The following is a 25,548-nucleotide window of genomic DNA, read 5'->3' as shown; positions in this document are numbered from 1 at the left end:
AGTACAGTGTTCATTAAATTACATGAGATGTTCAACACTTTATTATAAAATAGGCTTTGTGTTAGATGATTTTGTCCATAATTAAGTATTATGAACATTAAGGTAGGCTAGGCTAATCTGTGATGTTTGATAGGTTAGGTGTATTTAAATGCATTTTCAACTTAATGATATTTTCAATTTATGATGGGTTTATCAGGACCTAAACCCATTGTTTTATCTGATGGAGGTTTTGTTTTGTTTTTGGTGGAGTCGGCACTGCAATGGTGCCTGTCACATTTTTCTTCTAACACAGTTTCACATAAATACGGTTATTTAAAACTGACTTCATAGTGTTGTTGTGAAGTACTTTAAGATAATATATGGCACTAGTGAATGAGTAATTCTAGGGAAGCTATATTATCTAAAAATAAAAGCATGTTTGAAGTCAGCTTATCTGCCATCTGTGGCCTAAAATTTCTGAACCTCTAGTTCCTTATCTTTTAAAAAGGCACAGTGGTGTTCTTTTAAAACGGAATAGTAGTGTTCACGGAGTATTGATAAAATTCTTAGCAGGGCTTCCCTGGTGGCACAGTGGTTGAGATTCCGCCTGCCAATGCAGGGGACACGGGTTCGTGCCCCGGTCTGGGAAGATCCCACATGCCGTGGAGTGGCTGGGCCCGTTAGCCATGGCCGCTGAGCCTGTGCGTCCGGAGCCTGTGCTCCGCAGCGGGAGAGGCCACAACAGTGAGAGGCCCGCGTCCTGCAAAAAAAAAAAAAAAAAAAAATTCTTAGCACAATCAGTATGCAACAAGTTGTAATTATTCAATAAATAGTATCTGCTTTTAAAATTTATAATCACAGTTCTAGTGTTTAGTATTTAAGTTGAGCAAACAAATCTTGTATGCTTATATGTTTTAGAGCAACATAGAGCTTATTCTAGAAAATGTGTATGGCACAGAGAACTATAAAGACAAATCATAAATTGCCCATATTTCCAGTAGAGAGAGATCTATCATTTAACACTTGGCTGTTTTTTCTTTTTTAATAGACTTTAATTTTTAATAGTTTCAGATCTTCAGAAAAAGTGAGAAGATAGTACTGAGTATATCAAACCCAGCTTCTCCTGTTTTTAACATTTTACATTTTAACATTTTATATACTTTGTTACGCTTAATAAGCCAATATTGATATATTGTTATTAGCTAAGTCCATAGTTGATTTGATTTTCTTAGTTCTTATGTAATGTACTTGTTGTTTTCTGAAATCCTGTCCAGGATACCATGTTACATTTGGTTGTCCTGTTTCCTTAGGCTCCTCTTGGCAGGGGCAATTTCTCTGAATTTCTTTTTTTTGATGAACTTAACAGTTTTGAGGAGTACTGGGCACAGATTTTGTAGGATGCCCCACTATTGAGGTTTGTCTGATGTTTTTCTCATGATAAGAATGGGATTATGGGTTATTGGGAGGAAGACCACATGCAAGGTGGTATTTCCATGACATTATATCAAGGGTATATACTGTTAGCATGATTTATCACTGTTGATGTTGGTCATGGTCACCTGACTGAGATAGTGTTTGTCAGGTTTCTCCACTGTAGAGTTACTCTTATTTTTCCCCTTTGCATAAGGTACACTTTGGAAGGAAGTCACTATGCACACTCCACACCTACGAAGTAGTGAGTCATGCTGCTTTTTCTTGAGGGTGGGATATCTACATAAATTATTTTGAATTCCTGTATATGGGAGATGTGTCTCTTTTTTCCCATTTGCAGTCATCCCTCCATATCTTTGGGTTCTGCATCCACTGATTTAACCAACCTCAGATTAAAAATATTTGGGGAAAAAAAGAGTGTATATACGTGTATAATTGAATCAGTTGCTGTACAATAGAAATTAACATTGTAAATCAACTATACTTCAATTTAAAAAAAGTATTTGGGGCAAAAGTTCCAGTAAGTTCCAAAAAAAGCAAAACTTGAATTTGCCAAATGCCAGCAACTATTTACATTGTATTTGCAACTATTTACATAGCATTTATATTAGGTATTTTAAGTAATCTAGAGATGATTTGAAGTATATAGTGGGGTGTGTCCAATATGCAAATACTGTGCCCTTTTACATAAGGGGCTTGAGCATCCTCAGATTTTGGTACTTATGGAGGGTCCTGGAACTAATCCCCTGCAGACTCTGAGGGACAGCTGTACTAGTTTGTTCAATCATTTATTTAAAGCAACATGGACTCGTGAGTACTTATTTTATATTTTGGGTTATTAGCTAATACTATTTTACTTTGCTCTTTGAATTGTTCTAGCTTTGGTCACTTGGAGCTCTTTTGGTTGGCTCCTGTGCTCCTTTGACATAACCCTATTGGGCTTGTGCATGTAGATTTTCTTTTTTCTTTTCCTCCCCTTCCTCTTCTTCCTCCTCCTCCTTCCCTCTCCTCTCTTACCCTTCCCTCTTCCCTACACCCCTCCTCTCCCCTTGTCTCCCTCTCTCTTCACATTCACCTTTGCATTTCCTTATTCTCTGCCACCATAATTATGGCACTACAGAGTCATTTTGTATATTTACTACCTTAGAATCAGCCATTTTGCCAAGAAATTCTGCTTCCATTTATTGGAGAATGGTTTTAGAAACCAATGTCTAGGCACAAGGAATGCTTGTTGCTCCTGTGTGTCATTTCTTTTAGGCCCTCTTAGCTGACAGGCTGAAAGAAATGCTTTTATACTAACCTATGTATTTACACATATTTATAAGTATTTCTATATGTAACCATCTCTAGCTACATTAAGCTAAACATGAGTTCATACTGTCTCCAACTGTTAATTCATTACATCATGGGTCAGTCTAACTTCCCTCGTTCATCTGTAAACTCCCACTCCAATAGTAAAATAAATAAATAAATAAATAAATAAATAAATAGAAACCCTGGTCCCTGTCATCTGCCATTCATTTACTTAATTATTCAATTCTGGTATACATGTATAGCTGTATCAGAATTGTTAACCTCTGCCCATTACAACATTATTTATTACAGTAGGTGCTTATGTGCAGTTCCTTTTGCCTTTAGTCTTACAGACTGCAGTCATTTCCAGAGTTATTTAGTGACCTAAATAAACCCGCCCCACCTCCTTCAGTGAGGTTGTTTTCATATATTTGTAATACAGTTAGAATTTCTTGTCACAGTCTGCATTTAATCCCCTAACCTCCTAAATGATTTTTTTTAATTTGCATGGATTAGGTTAAGGTTCATTTTGTGCTATAAAGTTACATGGGTTTTGACAAATGCATCATGTCTTGTATTCACCATTACAGTATCATACAGAAGTTTTACTGTCCTAAAAGTCCCCTGTACTTCACCTATTCATCATGAACCCCATACCCTTGGCAACCACTAATCGTTTTACTATCTCTATAGTTTAGTCTTTTCCAGTGTCATACATGTGATATACATATCATATATACATATCATATATACATATTATATGATATGTAACCTTTCATACTGCCTTCTTTCACTTAGCAATATGCCTTTAATGTTATTCTATCTTTTGTGGCTTGTTAGTGCATTTATTTTTATTGTTGAGTAATATTCCATGGTATAGGTGTACCATACTTTGTTTATTCGTTCACGTGTCAAAACATATCTTGGTTATTTCAAGCTTTTGGTGATGATTAATAAATCTGTTATAAACTTCCATATGCAGGTTTTTGTGTTGATAAAGGTTTTCACATCAATTGCTTGAATACCTAGGGACATATTGATGGCTCTTATGGTAACACTATGTTTAGCTTTGGAAGAGACTATCAAACTGTCTTCCAAAGTGGCTGTGCCATTCTACATTCCCACCAGCAATGTGTAAGAGTTCCTGTTGCTTTGTATTGTTAGCTTTTTTGATTTTAGCTATTCTAATAGGTGCATAGTGGTATTTCATTGTTGTAATTTGTAATCCCTGTTGACAAAGGATGATTAGCATCTTTTCATATACTTAATTGCCATCTGTATATGTTCTATAATGAGGTGTCCAGATTTTTTTTTTTTTTTTTTTTTTTGCGGTACGTGGGCCTCTCACTGTTGTGGCCTCTCCCGTTGCGGAGCACAGGCTTCCGACGCGCAGGCTCAGCAGCCATGGCTCACTGGCCCAGCTGCTCCGCGGCATGTGGGATCTTCCCGGACCAGGGCACGAACCTGTGTCCCCTGCATCAGCAGGCGGACTCTCAACCACTGCGCCACCAGGGAAGCCCTGTTCAGATCTTTGGCCTTTTTTTTTTTAATTGAAGTATAGTTGATTTACAATGTTGTGTTAGTTTCAGGTGTACAGCAAAGTGATTCAGTTACACATACACATATACCTATGTTTTTCAGATTATTTTCCCTTATAGGTTATTACAAAATACTGAGTATAGTTCCCTGTGCTATACGGTAGATCCTTGTTGGTTATCTATTTTATATATAGTAGTGTGTGTATATGTTAATAACAAACTCCTATTTTATGCCCTCCCCTTTCCCTTTGGTAACCATGTTTGTTTTCTGTGTCTGTGGGTCTATTTCTATTTTGTATATAAGTTCACTTGTATCATTTTTGTTTTGGATTCTACATATAAAGGATATCATATGATATTTGTCTTTGGCAGCCCATTTTAATTTTTTTTATTATCATTTTAAAATTAATTAATTATTTTTGGCTGCATTGGGTCTTTGTTGCTGTCTGTGGCTTTCTCTAGTTGCGGGGAGTGGGGGCTACTCTTCGTTGCGGTGCGCGGGCTTCTTATTGCGGTGGCTTCTCTTGTTGCGGAGCTTCGGCTCTAGGTGCGCGGGCTTCAGTAGTTGTGGCTTGTGGACTCTAGAGCGCAGGCTCAGTAGTTGTGGCGCACGGGCTGTTACTCCGCGGCATGTGGGATCTTCCTGGACCAGGGCTCGAACCCGTGTCCCCTGCATTGGCAGGCAGATTCTTAACCACTGCACCACCAGGGAAGCCCTGGTGACCCATTTTTAAATTGAGTTTTTTTTCTTTCAGTTTTACTGAGATATAATTGACATGCAGCACCATATATATTTAAGGTATAAAACATAATGATATACATCATGAAATGATTATCACAGTAAGTTTATTGAACACCGATTATCTCATATAGATACAGAATTAAAGAAATAGAAAAAAAATATTTTTCCTTGTGATGAGAACTCTTAGGATTTACTCTTAACAACTTTCATATATAACATACAGCAGTGTTAATTATATCTTTATTGAGTTTTAAGAGTTCTTTGTGTATTTTGGATACAGGTCCTTTATCAGATACCTGTTTTGAAAATATATTCTTTATTTGTGGCTTGCCTTTAAAAATATATATGAAGATAATATATGTATATGAATTATTTATATATAATATATGTAATTTACTTATATATGATTATGTAGAGGTGAGATCATACTGCCTGTTTATTTTTGTACCTTCTTTTCTCTTTAACATTATTTTATAAACCTTTTCTAAACCGTTAAATTTTTTAAAAGGTATTTAATAATAAAACAATATTCCACTGGTAGATTGCAGAAATAGCCCCAATTCTTTACTCTTCACTGTGTCCATTCCCTTTACTGTAATTTTACGATAAGACTAAATAATAAACATTTAAGGATTTTCAGGTTATATGGTCTCTGTCACAACTGTTATGCTGTTGTAGCCTGAAAGATCCATAGAAAATATGTAAATGAAAGGAAGTGTCTATATTCTAATAAAACTTTATTTAAAAAAAAAGGCAGGGGCTTCCCTGGTGGCACAGTGGTTGAGAGTCTGCCTGCCGATGCAGGGGACACGGGTTTGGGACACGGGTTCATGCCCCGGTCCGGGAAGATCCCACATGCCACGGAGCGGCTGGGCCTGTGAGCCACGGCCGCTGAGCCTGCGCGTCCGGGGCCTGTGCTCCGCAACGAGAGAGGCCACAACGGTGAGGCCCGCGTACCGCAAAAAAAAAAAAAAAAAGCAGTAGGTCACATTTTGCCTGTAGCCTATAGTTTGTTGACCCCAGATGTAACTTTGTAGTGCCCTTATACTCTTCTCTGGGTTTTGGTGATTAGAATGAGGTGGAAGTTCTGAGTGTAAGGCTCAGGAGGACTTGCACCTCTGTCTTAACTGTGAAAACATGCCTGGTTGAGTGTTGGAGGAAGAGATACAGGTGGCACAGACCAAGTTGCCCCATTGCCCTGTATGAAGCCATTGCCCTGTATGAAGCCAGCCAACCCTCAGACATTGAGCAAGCCCAGCTAAGATCAGCAGAACTGCTGAGCTGACCCCTGACTAACCCGACACGTGAGTAGTAAACTTATATGCCCCTGAAGGTTTGTGTTCACCTCATAGCATTGTTGTGGCATTAGACAATTGGTAGACTGATGTGCCAGCATTTAATTATCCAATTTCTAAAGTTGGTCGTTGCCAGGTGTTTTTCATTTTTTTCCTTTTCTTATAAAAATCTGTCCATTTTGCTCATTATTTTCTTAGGAGTGAAATTACCGTCAAAGAGCATGTATGAATCTCAGGACACATTACAAAAATCCTTTCGAGAAAGATGCTTTCCATGTGGCAGAATTTTCAGGAGTGTCTCTTTTACAGTCTTACCATTCTTGATATTGACATGTTTCTCTTTTCACTTAATATTTTCTGCTTAAGTAGGTGAGGCCCAGTCCACAGTGATCTGTTTGCTGAACTTCTGTAGCAGTTACTGTCTGTTCTACTTGGTTAGTTTTTATATGCCTCCTGAGTTATCATTACTATTTTTATGTGTATTTGTCTTTCTCTCTAACTAGACTGCATTTCCTTAAGGCAACACAAATATAATGCATAAGTCCTCAAATATATAGGTAGTAGTATGATTTGACTGAAGTCAATATTTTGAAAAATGGGTATGGTTTTGTTTTAAATAATTCCTTACGAGTCTGGCATGAAATAAGAAATCAAGCAGATCTTACTGGCGTTAGAGAGGCAGTAAGTGGGATTTGTAGGGAGAGTTGTTCATGTTGGTCAAAACTTCATTTTACTTAATAGAAACAAAACCTGCATCTAATTCTAAGCTTGGTAAATTTTATGTGAGTAGTGCTAATTATAATTAATTAACCACAGAAGTCGTATGTTGTAGTATTAACACCAACTGTTCAGTGTAACACACAGTAAATAGTTTTCTTACTTTAGGGTACTTTATTGTATATAATAGCACAAATGATATTTGTAAATGATCATGTGGACAGAGAAGTACAAATGACCTATGCAAGGACGGTAGCTTGTAATCAGAACGATAAACTCTTGGGAAGTATTCAAGAAGTATGAAATATGTCTGGTAGTTTTCCTGTGTTTATGCATTTGGATCAGAATAATGTTGATGTGCTGACTACTTGACAGAGGCTGAGATAAATCAGTGTTCATTTGGGTTGTAGAGTGTCAGCATAAACAAATGCTATAGAAGTCTCCACGGAATGTTGAGAGACTGGGTTGGTGACACTCTGAATAGTCTGGAATGTGGAATTCTGTGTTTCTGAGAGGATCTTAAAAATATCTGTGTTCTGATTGTAGAGTTCCATTTTGGCATTTTTCCTTTTTATTTTTATTGGAGAATAGTTGGTTTACAATGCTGTGTTAGTTTCTGCTGTACAGCAAAGTGAATCAGTTATACATATACACATATCCACTCTTTTTTAGATTCTTTTCATATATATATATATATATATGTATATATATATATATATGCCATTAGAGTATTGAGTAGAGTTCCCTGTGCTATACAGTAGGTCCTTATTAGTTATCTGTTTTATATATAGTAGTGTGTATATGTCAGTCCCAATTTCCTAATTTATCCCCCCCAAACACCCAGCCTTCCCTCCTGGTAACCATAAGTTTGTTTTCTACATCTGTGACTATTTCTGTGGCATTTTGCCTTTTATTTTGTGAGAATAGATAGACTCTGATCCTAGGTAAATTTGTAATTTGCAGAAAGTTTGGGGTTGTTCCCCCAGTCTGTTACTCTGCCTTCCCTAGTCATGTTTGCGTTTTCTTCTTTTCATAGGAAATGGTTTGATATTCATAGTAAGGGATAGAATAAATAGTTATGGAGTAAAGTGTTACTCCTGAGAGTATTTTCATTTTTGTTAGGGACTTAAGCAAAGGCACATTCAAATGGAGGAAATATATTTTGGGAGATAGCAAATCTTCTGAGTGTGGTAGATTGAATTGTTGGTCACAATTCTTAATTCCTCTGTAAGTAATCAATAGCCTTATATTGCCCCAGTCCTTATGGTGGTGGAGTGTATTTCTTTGTCCGTTAACTTTGGATTTGGGTGTGTGACTTGCTTTGGCAGTGGGGTGTTAGTGGATATGGTAAGAAGATTAAAATGCCTTTGCTTATTTGCATTTGTGTTCCTGTCTTTCTGCCTTCACCACGAGAAGAAATGTCCTGGATAGTCACTGCCTCATCTGGGCTCAGAATGGAACATTTGAAGCAGTGTCACTCTAAACAACCCCGAGTATAAGAATAAATGATTAGTTGTTAAGCCTTTGAGTTTTGGGGTGGTTTCTTATGTAGTATCATTGGCAATAGCTAACTGATAGTCTCTTCATCTTTAAAATTCATTAAGTAGTTGTCAGTGGATACCTTCTCTGATTGTAGAAATAGCCAATCTCCCTTCCCCCATTCATTGGATAGGGTTAAAGTTAAGATGATAGTGGATATACTCCTGTAGAGTCCCTTAAAGCAGCCTGGCGTTTACTGCTGCTTTCACTGTTATGAACAAGTACAAAAATTTTATTGGGTTCATTCCCATGCATTCTCCTTTCTGTCTGTATTATAGGCTTTACTGGTTTAAATAATGGTACCTTGGGCAGATGGGGGAGGCCAAGAAGACCTAGCTCCATTTGTTCCCAACTCTGCTTCAGGCAAGCAGCTTCACTTTTATTTAGGTATTTGGTTTTCATGTAAGATTTTGTTAGGAAAAAAGTATTTTTTAGAAAATTTAAAAATTGCTTATAAACAAACTTGTACATTCATACCATGGGATATTATTCATCAAAAAGGAATGAACTCTTGATACACATAACTTGGATGAATCTCAAGGGAATTATGCTGAGTGAAAAGAGTCAATCTCAAAAGGTTATATATTGTGTCATTCCATTTATATAACATTCTTGAAACAACAAATTTATAGATAGAAAATGGCTTAGTGATTGCCAGGGTTTAGGGATGGGTGTGTGTGTGGAGGTTGGGTGTGGCTATAACCGGGTAGCACAAGGGAGGTTTTCGAGGATGGAACAGTTCTGAGGTTTGACTGTGGTGATGATCACATGAAACTACACAGGTGATAAAATTGCACAGACAGGCAGACAGATACACATACACATGCTTGTAAAACTAATAAGATCTGAATAAGCTCTGTGGATTGTCTCAGCATCAGTTTCCTGGTTTGGTCCTGTATTCTAGTTATGCAAGATGTTACCCTGGTGGGAGGATAGGTGGAGAATACACAGGACCTCCCTGTACATTTTTTTTGTTGTTATTTCAGAATTAAAAGGGGAATTAAAGGCATTGCCATGTGTAAGAGCTAATATTAGAGGAAAAAATTTTTCCTTTAATAAATCAAATAATCATAATAAAAAATAAATGATTTATTTGAAAGAAATTTAAGTGAATATTGATACATTTTATTGGCAAGTTATTCATTTCTGATAATCTAAGATGTTCCTTAGAGAAAAGTTAATGTGACAGAAGAGAGGGTGTATGTGTGTGTGTTTATTCAGTTCTGTCAAGTGGAATTTATAGGAGTCCCACAAAAGGACCCATTGTTATTGCTGATATTAGCAAAAGGAAAGAGGAGGATATTAAGTAAGGGAAAAGAGAAGAGAGGGTCTACATTTTATGAGGCAGAAGGCAACTGACAGAGGACTAGCAATTTTCAGTTTTGGCAATCCAGGGAGACCTTTGTGTTAGGAAACTAAAAGCAGTTTTCTTTCCATTAGGAATGTTCAAAGCTGTAAATGTTCACAGTAACATGACCCCTTTCTGTCACATATTTGGGACTAAACTGAAGTTCACAGGAGTTGGATTGAGGCTTACTGGTTTGAGAATAAAATCATCTAACAGCCCCTAGCTTTGGACTCTAATCTAATTCAGTGATGTTAACATCACCAATGTCCTATACAAATTTCCCCATTGTTCTGTGATTTGAGAATTTCCAGTGCAAGCAAAAAAATAGAAATGCTTTTTTTAAAAAAGAATTTTAAAGATTGTGATATGATTTGTCTTAGTACTTCTTTTAGTTATTTTAAAAAAATAGTTTATGATGCAAAACAATCTAACATGAGTTACGGGTCTGATAATATGTTTACCCAGTCTGGTGCTTCCCACTGACTAAACCATGGAAAGTTGAGCATCAGACCTGTAGTATGAAATATGGAACCATATTTACCCCAAGCATATGAATGAATGTATCAAGAAGGAAGGGAGGTCAGTCATATCCTTTATTGTATAACTGCTTTTTCATATTTTCCTTTTTCTAAGGTATGAGGATACAAAATAAAAGGCGCACAGGTGGTACTCAGCTGTCTTTACCGTACAGTCACATTTTCTTTTTTTATATGACATCATATGGTAATACAGTTTTACTCTACTTATATGTGTGTGAAAGGAAGTGCAGAATATAGTTAAGTGCATAGGCTCAAGAGCCAAATGTCCTGAGTTCAGATCTCAGCTGTGATCCTCAGGCAAGTACTTCCCTTCTTTGACTCAATCTACTTATCTGTAAAATGGGAATTCTGTTGTTTAAAATTGTGGTGTCCTATTATTGTGAGGGTAATAGAAATGCAGTATTTTTCAGATGGTCTGTACTGTCTCTACTCACATAAAGGGGCTGGAAGTGCAAAAAGGAAAACAAGTGGGCCTGGAGCAGTAAAAAGGAAGATGAAGGGATGATACCCAGAGATAGAAGTGCAGATGCTGCTGCCCTTGTGTTGACCTGCTGCTGTACTCTTGAAGGCACAGAGGCAGGCCTGGATCTGCTGAAGAGGTGTCACTTAACCAAAGGCTGCTGCTTCTGCCCTGGCTGCTCATCTGGAATCCATCTCCATAGCAGCAAGAGTGTCTGCCAGCAACGGTCACACATTGGGAGCCAGGGCCTTTCTCTTTCTTCAGCTTCCTCAGTTCCCTTCAGTGTCTAACAGGAAGCTACCTGGCAAGAGAACTTAGAAGTATAGTTTGATGTTTCCCAGCCCCAGATGTTCAGAGTAGCATATAGAAGGGTAGGTGGGATGAAATATAACAGGTAACTAACCTCTGCAAAGACTATGTGTATGCACATATCTTCTATAATCAGTAACTGTGTCTCTAGGAAGGAGAACTTGGGGGCTTGAACACAGCAGTTGGAGGGATGCATTCATTTTATTCCTTGTCTTTGGGGCTTTGTTTTTAATGCCTTTAGATCTACAGAATTAAGTTGATTTTATTCATTTCATAGCATGTTGATTTTTGTTCATGCAATGCATCATGCCATTCCTTTTTCCCATTGTCACTTATGCCATGTATGTCTACCTCCCATACTTTTATATAGATATATTGAAATTCTTGAAAGAGATTGGGCTGGTGAAAAGATTCATTAGGTTTTTTCTGTAAGATGGCTCTAGTAGCACTTTGTCTTTAACTTCTTTCAAAACAATTTTGTTAGATTGTATGCGACAGCTGTCATCATTAGCGTGCCTTTAAAAAAAAAGACCAAAATTGGTGAATTTTTGTGTAGCCATTTTAATACTGAAGATGGATAAAAGCAACATTTTTGGCATATTATGCTTTATTATTTCAAGAAAGGTAAAAGTGCAGCTGAAACGCAAAAAAAGATTTCTGTAGTGTACGGAGACAGTGCTGTGACTGATCGAACATGTCAAATGTGGTTTGCCAGGTTCCGTGCTGGAGATTTCCCGCTGGATGATGCTCCATGGTCGGGTAGACCAGTTGAAGTTGATAGCGATCAAATCGAGACATTAATTGAGAACAATCAGTGTTATACCACGCGGGAGATAGCCGACATACTCAAAATATCCAAATCAAGCGTTGAAAATCATTTGCACCAGCTTGGTTATGTTCATCACTTTGATGTTTGGGTTCCACGTAAGTTAAGCAAAGAAAACATCCTTGACCGTATTTCTGCATGTGGTTCTCTACTTAAACGTAATGAAAACGTTCTGTTTTTAAAATAGTGACGGGCAATGAAAAGTGGATACTGTACAATAATGTGGAATGGAAGAGATCGTGGGGCAAGCGAAATGAACCACCACCAACCACACCAAAGGCCGGTCTTCATCCCAAGAAGGTGATGTTGTGTATATGATAGGGTTGGAAGGCAGTCCTCTATTGCGAGCTCCTTCCAGAAAATCAAACAATTAATTCCAACAAGTACTGCTCCCAATTAGACCAACTGAAAGCAGCACTCAATGAAAAGCGTCCGGAATTAGTCAACGGGAAACGCATATTCTTCCATCAAGATAACGCAAGACCACATGTTTCTTTGATGACCAGGCAAAAACTGTTACAGCTTGGCTGGGAAGTTGATTCATCCACCGTATTCACCAGACATTGCACCTTCGGATTTCCATTTATTTCGGTCTTTACAAAATTCTCTTAATGGAAAGAATGTCAATTCCCTGGAAGACTGTAAAAGGCACCTGGAAGAGTTCTTTGCTCAAAAAGATAAAAAGTTTTGGGAAGGGAATTATGAAGTTGCCTGAAAAACGGCAGAAGGTAGTGGAACAAAAGGGTGAATACGTTGTTCAATGAAGTTCTTGGTGAAAATGAAAAATGTGTCTTTTATTTTTACTTAAAAACCAAAGGCACTTTTTGGCCCACCCAATATGTAATGTTATTCATGGGTTAAATTTAAATAAATGCTGTTGTGCTAAAATTTTTATTCTTTATTACTTTTTTACACTTAGCATTAGGTTTCTGAAATGGATCCATGTTGCTGTATATAAATTTGGTTCACTATTTTTTGTTGCATGATATTCTACCATATACATTTATCACCCTTTCTCTTCTCATCTGTTTTCCCATAGATGGGCATTTAAGTTGCCTGCAGTTATCTTGCATACAATACTGCAATGAGCAGCTTCATCCCTGTTTTATTTACTTTATATTGATCTGTTGAGAGTTTCTGCGGTGTACATCCAGTGTGGCAGGCAGCCTCAAAAATAGCTCCCAATGATCCCTGCCTTCTAATATTCACACCTTGTTTAATCTCCTTCCCTTTCATGTGGACTGACCCTAGCAATTCTCTTCTAGTGAATAGCATCTGGCAATTGTGATGAGATGTCACTTCCAAGATTAGATTTTTAAAGACCTGTGACTTCTGTCTTACTTGCCATTTCTCATTCTCTCTTCTTTGGGGGAAGCAAGTTGCTATGTTAGGAACCACCCTGTGGAGAGGTCCATGTAGCAGGGAACTTAAGTCTCTGACCAACAGCCAACAAGCCTCTGAGATCTGGCAACAGCTTTGTGAGTGAGCTTGGAAGCAGATGCTTCCCAAGTTACCCTTGAGGTAACTGCGGCCCCAGCTGACTCTTGATTGTGACCTTTTGAGAGACCCTACTCAGGCACCTGACTAAACCACATCTGGATTCCTGACCCACAGAAACTTTGAGATAATAATCTTGGGTAATTTGTTGCACAGCAATAGGTAACTAATATACCCAGAAATGTGATTGTTGGGCTGTGGGATATATGCATACTTAAGTACTGTCAGATTTCTTTCTTGTCAGCAATACTTGAGGCTTTTGTTTCCTCACACTTTTCACTAGCACTTACTTGCTAGTATCAGGTGTTTCTAAATAATTTTTTGCAAACCTGATAGGTGTAAAGTGATATCTCATTTTAATTATATTTATTTGATAACATGCTGAATATCCAGTCATATCCCTTTTGGTCAGTGCTTATTTATATTCTTCTTTCTTTGATTTTTCTGTCTTGTGTTGATTTGATGAAATGTCTTATAATAGCACTTACTGGTTTCAGAAATTGCAAATATCTTCACTCATTTTATTAGTTGTTAAATTTGCAAATAATATCCTTCATTAAACAGAAGTATTTAACTTTGATGTAGTTATAACAAGAAATTCTTTCTCAAGGTTTGTGCTTCTCTGGATCTTGTTCAAGCAGGACCACTGATATCTATAATTTAGATTTTCTGAATAAATAAAAGTCTTCTCACTAAAAACTGTTGGATGAATTGAAGCAAGTTTAAAGATATGGACAAACGCTATGCTCTGCTGTTGCCCATTTCATCTGAATTTGCTTTGCAACATCACTGCAAGTACTTATCTTACATATAATGTGGTAACTTAACCCATTCATAAATCTGGATAAAGATGAGATGTGGCTGTGTTGCAAGTGACCTGAATTAGGTTAATAGAACCTCGTGGGAGTGAATTAATGCATTGGTCCCCAAGTTATAGAAACTATAAGATAAAGTATGTTGCAAAATAATAAAAGGTATTTTTCTACTTTCTTTTTATTTAAGTTAGAGGAGAAAGCCCCAAACTCTTTTAAATAATACTTTTAGCTTTAGTTTTAAAATGTCCACCAGATGGCACCAGTGCATGATAAGCACTTAATGAAAATCAGAAGCATTATTCTCACACTTATCTTAAAATCTGTTGAAATAAGAATGTATTGACGGTGTAATTATGGAGATAATTTTGGCTCCCTATTAATTAGTATTCAGGAAACCCTTTCTGAGGCTCTAGGTTGGGTGAGGTATCTTTCTTCTGTAATTATTTACTAGAGTCTTTCTTTCACTTGAGGTAGAGATCAGGACATTCTTAGCCTCACTAGGCCATGAATAGTGGGACTTTTATTTTTCTAGTAATCATTAGATTATGAGTTAAAGCCAGGTTTGGGAGAAGTGAAACCTAAAATATAGACTTTCTAATTTAAACATATCTTTCAACGTGTATAAAACCTGCAGGTTGGGAAAATCATGGAAGTAAACATTGCATTACTTTAATTTTATATAATGAATTGATAATGAAAAAATTAGGCAAGATTATCCACCTCATTCACTGGACTGATCTACAAGTACCATTTCCTTTTGGGAAGTAAGCATAGAGAAATTTGTAGACTTTGAAAAATAAATATTAGTTAATATATCCAAGGACCATAAGAGTAACTTCCAAGCAACAACCTGTACTCCAAGTATAAAACTTTCATACCATTTATTCTGAATGATACTGATGACTCAGGCTCTGTGCCTGGTTCCAAACATCCTAGAAAAGTTTCTATGAGCTCCCTCTCTCTTGTCTTTTGGAGACATGATATCTTTTCTGTGTTACTGATACATTGAGAGGCCCAGCTAAGCATCAGGCTTTCCATCCCTGATATCTCCAGAACCTTCTTACTGCTGTTCACTTGCGGCAGGTACTCAGTATGTTTTCACTATTGAATTCACTTCTAAAAAATGATCAATGCCAGTATTTCCCAAAGTGTGATTAGTGAAACGATAATCTTTCCAGAAGCTACTTGGAAGGTGTTCTGTGGTTAAGCAAACTTTTTCTCAGCACTGCTCACATTATCATGTTAAAGATTCTCTGAAGCCTTTTAGCCATGATTCTCAGTAGAGTGGTACTGCCCCCTAGGAGACATTTTATAAATTATAAATTTGTGGGAGTGTTCTTGTCACACCAGTTGGCCCAGATGTCATGGACAGTAGATAGTGTGCAGTGCACAGTCTGTCCTGTAAAAACAAGAGTTCTCCCTCACCCCCTGGGACTTACTTTTGTCCTTGTAGCTTTAAAATCTGTTTATAATTAAGCGTAGGACCTAACTCTGATAGGCATTCTCATTCTGTAAATGAAACAGAAGAAGAAAGAATTCAGGTGACTCATCGTAGGTCACTCAGAGGCCTGTGCCAGAGCTAGGATGAGAGGCCTGATTCCCAGATCCATGCCCTTTCTTCTGTATCTTACAGCTCTGGAAGTTTGCCAATCCTAGCACAGACTTCTCTCCATTCCTCTGTGCTTCTATAACCAGGGAGTAAGTAGGCAGGGAAGAGGTTGAACCCTGCGACAGAGCAGCGTTGGGTCAGGTGAAGCATTCCCCTAGTAAGGGGCTGTCTGTCCAGTCTGAAATGCACCAGTTTCTTATTTCCCCATTCCTACTTCTTGTTGCTTGCCTTTCAAGTTCATCACCCTTCTTGTATCTCTAGATCAAAAGGGTGATCAAGGGAAGGGAAAGAAAATGAGATCGCAGCTCACTAGTTAAAACTACCAGATGGAGTGTGGAATCTGTGATTTAGCACTGCTTTGTATTACTTTGTTTTCCCATTATCTTTTGTTCTTCCTGGGGCTTGTGGTTGGCATTTGCATAACCAACTCTAGTTGTGATTAGAGACCTATAGAATGTCTTTATTCTTAGGAAGAAATAATAATAGCAAACAGTGTGTACTACAAGTCAGACATTGTTTTAAGTGCCTTATGTAAATACATTAATTCATGTAGTCCTTACAAAAACTTTATGAGGTAGGTAATAATGTTATCTTTATTCAGATGAGGAAACTGAGGCAAAAGAAGGTGAAATTGTGTACTCAAGGTTACACAGCTAGTAAGTGGTGGAGAAGGGACAGTATTTTGCCCCAAGTCATACAGTGGCAGAACCCAGATTTGAACCTGGGGAGTCTGGCTTCAGAGAAAAGCTTATAAGATTACCAAAGAGAAACAGGCTAGGGTATACTCAGAACAAGACAGGTGGAATCTTGTGGTTCTCTTTTAGGATGAGTATTGCAAGAACTTCTGTTGAAGACTTAGTTGGCTGAAGGAAAACGTACAACTCAAAAGTTGCGACTTATGTTTTATTCAGGGAGCTTACTGAGGACTGTAGCCCGGGAGACAGCCCTCAGATAGCTCTGAAGAACTATTCCAAAGAGGTAAGGGAGGAGCCAGGATATATAGGAGTTTTTGCTGGGGAAAGAAAAAAGTGTAGTCAAACATCAAAAGATTACTGCTAATCACAAAAAATAGACATCTCAAGTTAATGGTTTTAGTGCTTTCCTATGTATGGGAAGGTGCATGAGTCTGGGCTCACTGAAGTTATTCCTTAGATATGCATCTTATCTAGGATCTGTGTCCTGTTTTTCTCTATCCTGAATTCCCTCTCAGGGAACACCAGTGGGGGTGGCTGCTGTGGATGAGGGCTTGATGGCGGGCAATATTTACTGGAATGGCAGGCAACGTTTTTTGTCTGCAACTCATTACCAAGTTTGAGCTTTGTTTTGAAATCTAAAAGGGTGTCATGGTATAAGAAGTCTTAGAAGGAACTTCCTACCTCTAAATCTCTCCATTCAGTTGTCATAGTCTCTTAAATTCTATCCATAAAGTGTCAGACCTTTGAGTTTTCTTTGGGTCCAACTGTTAGAAAGATATATTCTTAAAAGAGTAACATATTAAACTAATTGACAGACAAGTATCAGTTACTTAGTAGTTTTGAGCAAAGCTGCAAAGAGGTGAGGCTAGAGCCTCCTGTCCATCTTTCTTCTTTCTTTCTTCCTTCCTTCCTTCCTTCCTTTCTTTCTTTCTTTCTTTCTTTCTTTCTTTCTTTCTCTCTCTCTTTCTTTCTTTCTTTCTTTCTTTCTTTTTCTTTCTTTCCTTTCTTCCTTCCCTCCCTCCCTCCCTCCCTCCCTCCCTCCCTCCCTCCCTCCCTCCCTCCCTTCCTTCCTTCCTTCCTTCCTTCCTTCCTTCCTTCCTTCCTGCCCTGTTTCCTTCCTCTGTCCTTTGGCTTTGTTTATAGCTGCAATCTGAGTAATATCAACAGCAAATATCAGCAAAAATAGATTTAAAATGAGGAGCAGGACATTTTTATTTGATGCTTGCTGTCAAGTTTTATTAAGCTTTTTTACTGGACTGTCTATTTGTCCCTCTGTGAGTTTGGTGTAAATGCATTACCCATCCAACATGTGGGCCAATGCTCTTTTTCAAGCTTGTGCTAATTAATAAGAGAGACCAGAGCTGGAACTCAGACAAGGCAAATCTACAAGTGGAACACTGGATGGGGAAGCAGGTGCATATCCTGTCTTGAGGTGGTGGTGAGCATGTGGGTGACTAGAGGTGAGGTGCAGTGGACCAGCCTGGGAAAGACGGGGGACCAGTGGGTGTGCACCGAGGGAGTGCCTGCTTGCTCAGGGTTGGGCCCGGGGCACTTTCCATACAATGGCAAACAGGTAAAAGACTTCACTGGCATCCTTCCTGGTTCCTGAATTCAGAGTTTAAAATAAGGGAGGGGCTTCCCTGGTGGCGCAGTGGTTAAGAATCCACCTGCCAATGCAGGGGACACGGGTTCAAGACCTGGTCTGGGAAGATCCCACATGCCGGGGAGCAGTGACGCCTGTGCGCCACAACTACTGAGCCTGAGCTGTGGAGCCTGCTAGCCACAACTACTGAAGCCCACATGCCTAGAACCCATGCTCCGCAACAAGAGAAGCTACTGCAGTGAGAAGCCCACGCACCACAACGAAGAGTAACCCCCGCTCGCCGCAACTAGAGAAAGCGTGCATGCAGCAACAGAGAGCCGATGCAGTCATAAATAATTATTAATTAAAAACAAAATAAAGGGAATATGTGGAGACTTTAAAGTCTCAGTTGTGATGAAATTTTCCTCAGAACTTAGCAGCACATCTTATCTACCTTAAAATAGTTATCCAAATTGTGATTTTAGATATTTAAAAGCCTGATATAAAGCTAGTTTTACATTCCTTTTACTACATGCCAAAGGTAACATGCATCATAAAGAAAAGATAGATGAGAATTATTTTGTTTCAAACACTACTATGAACACTTTTCGTAAAGTATGTAATAGGTATTAAGAACTAAGGTGCTTTGAATGCTGAACAGTCAGCTACAGAGCAATTCGTCACCTGAGCAACTCACATGGAAAGCATCTGACAGATGAAATCTGGAAATGGCTAAACAATATGAGTGGATCACAGTGGTATTCCTGGTGGCCATATTTGGCCAGGATTAGGAAACCACAGAATTGGGAATTAGCCGCATTGGGCTTGCCTCCTGTTTTACTGTGGAACCATGGGAGGTGCAGTTAACCTCTCTGTTAGTGTCTTACCTGCCTACTTCATCAGGGATTATTAGCACCATATACAATGATGAGTGGGAAAGTATCTTAAAAACTGAAACTCTGTACCAATTAAGATATTGTCATTACTCGTTAATCTAGTTCATAATGCAAATAATTTCAATGAGGCTCATTTTTCCTTAGCAAATATATTCTTTTCTGTTATAACATTCTATTGATAACACTTATTTAAGTAACAGAAATATCAGGCAAACAATAAGTAGCAGTGCTGCAGCTGGAGCCCTGATGACGTTTGAGGGGAATATGTGAATATCCTGATTCATCCTGGGGTGTTTCTTTAGGGTCTTTAGGTCACCTGCATTCAGTGCTACTAGGGGTCTCACTTCTTCTAATTTCGTGTAACTAGCTTCTTGCTCAGTGAAGTTGCTATTTTGTCTTCTAAATAGTCAAGAGAGACAAACTTCTGGTTTTAATACATCCCCACATCATTTTTACGGATCATGGACTTTTTCTTCCCGCATGGGCTTCAGTATCTGGGCTCCAGCCTATTTCCTACGGTTGACTGCAGGTAAAAGGGTATCCCCCATTTTATGTCTACACCCATATGTTCAGACTAGTCTGAGTCTTCAGGGAGGCTCTGTGTTTTGATGACCTCAGGAGCTGGGGAAATTGCACAGGAGATTCCTGCTGGGGGTGAGCACAGAAAGCTAGCTATACTCTTAGGGGCTCGAGTGGTTCCAGGTTGTCTCTTGAGTCCCAGACTTCTCCATCTTGGCTCTGACCCACCTCGTCAGACTTGGATCTGCAGGGCCTGCCCAGAAGAACCCAGAAACCCTCTGAGGGAGCCTTAGAACTGACCAGAGTCCTGAGGCATTTTCCAGGCTGAGCTGCATGGACCACTGGCTGATCTTGGTGGAGAGCTGTGGTTGTCATAAGTTCCCAATATATGTCCTCAGGGTTCTTCTAGGACATCTCCAGTACGTCCTAGGCTTCCTATGGTAGAGACTTCTGTCAGTTAGCTCTGTCTGCCAGAGGGGCACTAGCAGCCCTGAACTCACTCTGGTCTCAGGCTGGGCTGTTCTTCACAGAGTTCTCACTGTGTGGTCAATTTCGTTTTTGTCATTATAAGTTCCCCTGAGATACTGCTTCCTATTTCAAGGCCCAGCTCAAATGTCACTTTTTTTCCCCCGTAGGCTTCCAACTTTAACAGAATAAATTACTCCATAAAGTGCTATCTGTGCTCGTAGTTATTTATCTGTAACTCTAGTGAAACAACACACAGGCGTCTAAAATGCGTCTGCCTTTATGCTTAAAGGGAGCTGTAAACTTCTTGAGAGAAAAGATTACATGTAACTCATTTCATCTATTCATATATTTGCAAGGCCTTGCACCGTGATTGGAACAATACATGTTTATTGACTTAAATTCCTTTAAAGGACAATAAGATGGAGATCAAAGACAGTACCACTCTTTTCCTAATTAATTATTTCAACAAATTTGTTGAGAACCTACTCACATATTAGACGCTGGCATGCCCTGAAGAGGCAATTATGAATAAGACACATAATTCTTACCTCTAGGGAGCTTATAGTCTTCTCTACTTTCATGCCTTGGTCTCTCAGTTTAGTGATAAATCAGTTGTTGCTTCTGGTGGTGGTGAGCTGAGCCAGACCACTCCTTCTCACACACCTAGGACATGGAAAAGTGCTGCTGCTGGTGGTGGTAGAAGAAGCAGACAGCATGGCAGAATTGTGCCCTCCTGACTATACTCATGATTATTGTAGCATGTCCAACCATCACATACTGTTTCCTACTTCTTCCCAAGCAGATGTCAGATAAGCATCTGGATAATGACTAGTTTGGTCTGGGAGCCTAGGCTTGATCTCCTGGAGTAGATACTCAGGATGGATGAGCCAGGAAATAAGGAGGGGGTCAAATCAGAGAAGCCAAGTCCATTTCAGATCCAAAGGACAAGCATGGGATGGACAGTGGGGGACAATGTTCAAAGTTTAGAGGCAATATTGGACAGGAATAAATCTGGGAATTATAGGAATGGAGCTGGAGGTTAAGAGTTAGGTAGTTGATGGATCCAAGAATTTTGTGGTAAATAAAGCTGGGATGTCCACATTTTTCCATTCATGAATTTCTCAGTTTGCTGAAAGATACAGGGCTGAGCTGTTTGGGGAGTGATGTCAGCCATATGGCTGAATAAGACCACTCATTTGTGGCCTTCCCCCAATAACAACAATTTGGCATCCATCCAGGGACAAAAGTGCCTTTGTGGGAGCTGTGGGATCCAGCCCCATAGGTCAAGGGGTCCAGGAAGAGTCTTGCCCACTCGTGTGACAGATAATAGGCAACTGGACCTTGGTCCTGGCTCTGGACCCTGCAATGACCTGTGAACCGGCTCCAGTCCCTCTTGGCTACAGTCCAGGAGCCCCTGGAAAACACTGTCTTAGTCATCCATGAGCAAGAGAGCCTTTGGGGAAGTCAAAAGTTCCAGTGGAAAAATCCTAGCACACCACTGAAACAAAAACATATGAGTTTGGATGCAATGAAGTGGGTAAGAGGAACAATTTGACTACCTGCATCACCCCATCCCCAAGACGGCACTTCTTAGGGCCAAGACAGATCTTCTCAGCCTGTGATTTCTCCAGTGGGGGAAATGAGAGTGTGTGAATGAGCACCTGGATTCCCCATTGTGTGGGACACTCTCAAAGAGGCTCGTTTCTCTCACCCATCCAGGGTACTGAGTTGTGAGCTGCATGACTGGGCAGGTGCAGGGGAAGACTGGGAGGGCACCAGATTGGACTCTTGGAGGGCGTCAAAGGGACACAGATTCTCCTGTGTCACAGACTCCATCAAGAAGCTTGCCCATGAGCTGCTGGGGGCACCTTGCCAGCAGATCCCCCCAACTGGCCTATGGGTACCCCCAGTGTTCTGTGTGCTTCATCCCCCCCCCCACCCCCGGCCTACTGTGGTGGCTCCCTGTGCATGCTCCCACTGGTGGCAGCAAGAGTGAGCTTTGGCAAATGGCTAGTGAGCATGTACAGAAAATCGACCTGAATCTGCAGACCAGGGAGAACCTACAAGCTTGAGTTTTAGTGCTACTTCTGTAAAAACAAAAAGGAGGCCATCAGTACTCAGCCTGGTTTGTTGCAAAATCAAGAGAAGGTATACAGGCATATCTTTTTTTTTTAAACATCTTTATTGGAGTGTAATTGCTTTACAATGGTGTGTTAGTTTCTGCTTTATAACAAAGTGAGTCAGCTATACATATACACATATCCCCATATCTCCTCCCTCTTGCGTCTCCCTCCCACCCTCCCTACCCCACCCCTCTAGGTGGACACAAAGCACTGAGCTGATCTCCCTGTGCTATGCGGCTGCTTCCCACTAGCTATCTATTTTACGTTTGGTAGTGTATATATATCTTATTTTATTGTGCATGGCTTTACTGCAATTTGCAGGTTATTGTGTTCTTTATAAATTGAAGGTTTGTGGCAACCCTGTGTTGAGCAAGTCTATTGGTGCCATTTTTCCAACCACATTTGCTCACTTTGTGTCTCTGTGTCACATTTTGGTAATTCTCACAATATTTCAAACTTTTTCATTATAATTATATTTGTCATGGTGATCTATGATCAGTGATCTTTGATGTTACTATTGTAATTGTTTTGGGGTGCCACAAACTGTGCCCATATAAAATAGTGAACTTAATCGATTGTTGAAACGACAACAAAGGATTTAGAATATTACATATATTACATAGACTTAGTTGATAAAGCAACGGCAGGGTTTGAGAGGATTGATTCCAATTTTAGAAAAAGTTCTATTGTGGGTAAAATGCTATCAAACAGCATTGTGTGCTACAGAGAATCATTTGTAAAAGCAGGAATTGATGTGGCAAACTTCATTCCTGTCTTATTTTAGGAAATCGCCACAGCCACCCCACACTTCAGCAGCCACCTGCCTGACGAGTCAGCAGCCATCAACATCAAGGCAAGACCCTCCACCAGCAAAAAAAATTGCAACTTGCTGAAGCCTCAGATGATGGTTAGTATTTTTTGGCAACAAAGTATTTTTTAATTAAGATATGTACATTTTTTAGACATAATGCTATTGGACACTTACTAGACTACAGTATAGTGTAGACATAACTTTTATATGCATTGGGAAACCAAAAACATCATGTGACTTTATTGCGGTATTCACTTTATTGTGGTGGTTTAGAACTGAACCTGCGATATCTTCAATGTATGCCTATAAATTAGGATTTCTTCCACAAGAGGGAGCAAGAAGCATGGAGCAGGTAGAAAGCCTCAGAATCACTAGCAGGGCTGGTGGAAGGTATTTCTTTCTCAAAGGAGGTTAATAAAGACTAAAGGAAGAGACTGTTACTTCAAATGAGAAGATGGCAACACAAAACTTCAAGGACATGAAAAAATCTAGGAAACAGGACATCACCAAAGGATTATAATTATTTTCCAGTAACTGATCTCAAAGACATGAAAATCTGTACTTTACATGATAAAGATTTCAAAATAGTTGTTTTAAGGAAACTTAATGAGCTACAAGAAAATACAGCTCAAAAAAATCAGGAAAACAATACATAAACAAAATGAAAAGTTTAACAAAGAGACAGAAATCATAAAGAAGTGAATAAAAATTCTGGAGCTGAAGAATACAAGGAATGAAATGAAAAATGAAATGGAGAGCATCAACATCAGAATGGATCAAGCCAAAGGAAAAATCTGTGAGTTAGAAGATAGGAACTTTGAAGGTATCCAGTCAGAGAACAAAGGAAAAAGAATGAAAAAGAATGAAGGAAGCCTATGTGATTTATGGGATACCATGAAAAAAAATACTTTGTGAATTATTGGAGTTCCAATAGCAAGAGAGGAAGAGAAAGGGGCAGAAAGCTTATTTAAGGAAATAACAGCCTAGAACTTCTCAAATTTGGACAGAGATTTGGATATCCAAGTTTATGGATCTCATAGGTCACCAAACAAACTCAGCTTTAAGAAATACTCTTCAAGACACATTATACTAAAACTGTTAAAATTTAAAGACAAAGGGAGAATCTTAAAAGCAGTAAGAGAAAAGAAGCTTGGAAATTACAAGGGAACCCCTATAAGGCTACCAGTGGATTTCTCAGTGTAAACCTTACATCAGAAGAGAGTGGGATGATATGTTCAAAGTGCTAAGAGAAAAAACACTGCCAACCAAGAATACTGTATCTGGCAAAGTTATATTTTAGAAATGAAGGAGAGATAATGACTTTCCCAGAAAAGCAAAAACTGAGAGAGTTCAACACTACTAAAAATACCTTACAAGAAATGCTGAAAGGAGTTCTTCCAGCAGAAATGTAAGGATGCTAATTAGTAACCTAAAAAATATACAACACACTCTTAAATGATATAAAAAATAAACTCAGAATAGATTAAATACTTAAATGTAAGACCTGAAACCAAAAATCCTAGAAGAAAACAAAGGCAATAAGCTCTTTGACGTCAGTTTTAGCAATTTTTTTTTTTTTTGCATGTCTCCACAGGCAAGTGTAAGAACAGCAAAAATAAACAAGTGGGACTACATCAAGCTAAAAAGCTTTTGCACAGTGAAGGAAACCATCAATAAAATGAAAAGGCAGCTGACTGAATGGGAGAAGATACTTGCAAATGATGTATCTGGTAAGGGGTTGATATCCAAAATATATAAAGAGCTCAGATAGCTCAATATCTAAAAAAGAAACAACCTGATTAAAAAATGGGCAGAGGAGCCGAAGAGATATTTTTCCAAAGAAGACATACAGATGGTTAACAAACACATAAAAAGATGCTCAACATTACTAATCATCAGGGAAATGCAAATCAAAACCGCAGTGAGAACTCCCAACAAAAAAAAGTCCAGGACTAGATTGCTTCACGGGTGAATTCTACCAAACATTTAAAAAAGAGTTAACATCTATCCTTCTCAAATTATTCCAAAAACTTGCAGAGGAAGGAATGCTTCCAGACTTATTTTACAAGACCAGCATCACCCAGATACCAAAACTAGACAAAGACACTATAAAAAAATAAAATTACAGGTCAATATCACTGATGGTCATAGATGCAAAAATTCTCAACAAAATACTAGCAAACTGAAGTTGACCATACATTAAAAGGATCATAAACCATGATCAAGTGGGGTTTATCCCAGAGATGCAAGGATGGTTTAATATCTACAAATCAATAAATATGATACACCACATTAACAAACTGAAGAATAAAACCTTATGATTATCTCAATAGATGCAGAAAAAGCTTCTGACAAAATTCAACATCCATTTATGATAAAAACTTTGAACAAAGTGGGTATAGAGAGAACATACCTCAACATAATAAAGGCCATATCTGACAAACCCACAGCTAACATCATACTCAAAGGTGAAAAGCTGAAAGCATTTCTTCTAAAATCAGGAACAAGGCAAAGATT

At 38.7% G+C, this 25,548-nt stretch overlaps 1 protein-coding gene across 10 annotated transcripts in view; it reads left to right on the top strand.

Annotated features, from left to right (window-relative positions):
- Positions 1–25,548, top strand: part of NMD3 (NMD3 ribosome export adaptor) — a 141,247-nt gene that overhangs the window by 44,155 nt on the left and 71,544 nt on the right. For 6 of the 10 annotated variants that reach the window (XM_089910925.1, XM_089910926.1, XM_089910927.1 and 3 more), the window contains one exon: positions 1,607–11,899. The exons of 1 other annotated variant lie outside the window; for it this stretch is intronic. In XM_089910925.1, coding sequence (XP_089767051.1) covers positions 1,607–1,707 — 101 coding nt within the window. In that variant the 3' untranslated portion in view covers positions 1,708–11,899. 3 more of the 10 variants (XR_016393095.1, XR_016393094.1, XM_022573089.2) reach the window with 2 other exon arrangements.

The sequence above is a fragment of the Delphinapterus leucas genome, chromosome 4 (genome assembly GCF_059928025.1).
Source record: "Delphinapterus leucas isolate spDelLeu-1000000601 "Yukka" chromosome 4, BTC_Dleu_Yukka2, whole genome shotgun sequence".
NCBI lineage: Eukaryota > Metazoa > Chordata > Mammalia > Artiodactyla > Monodontidae > Delphinapterus > Delphinapterus leucas.
The sequence above is the reverse complement of the archived record's forward strand: the minus strand, read 5'-3'. Positions and strand labels throughout refer to the sequence as shown.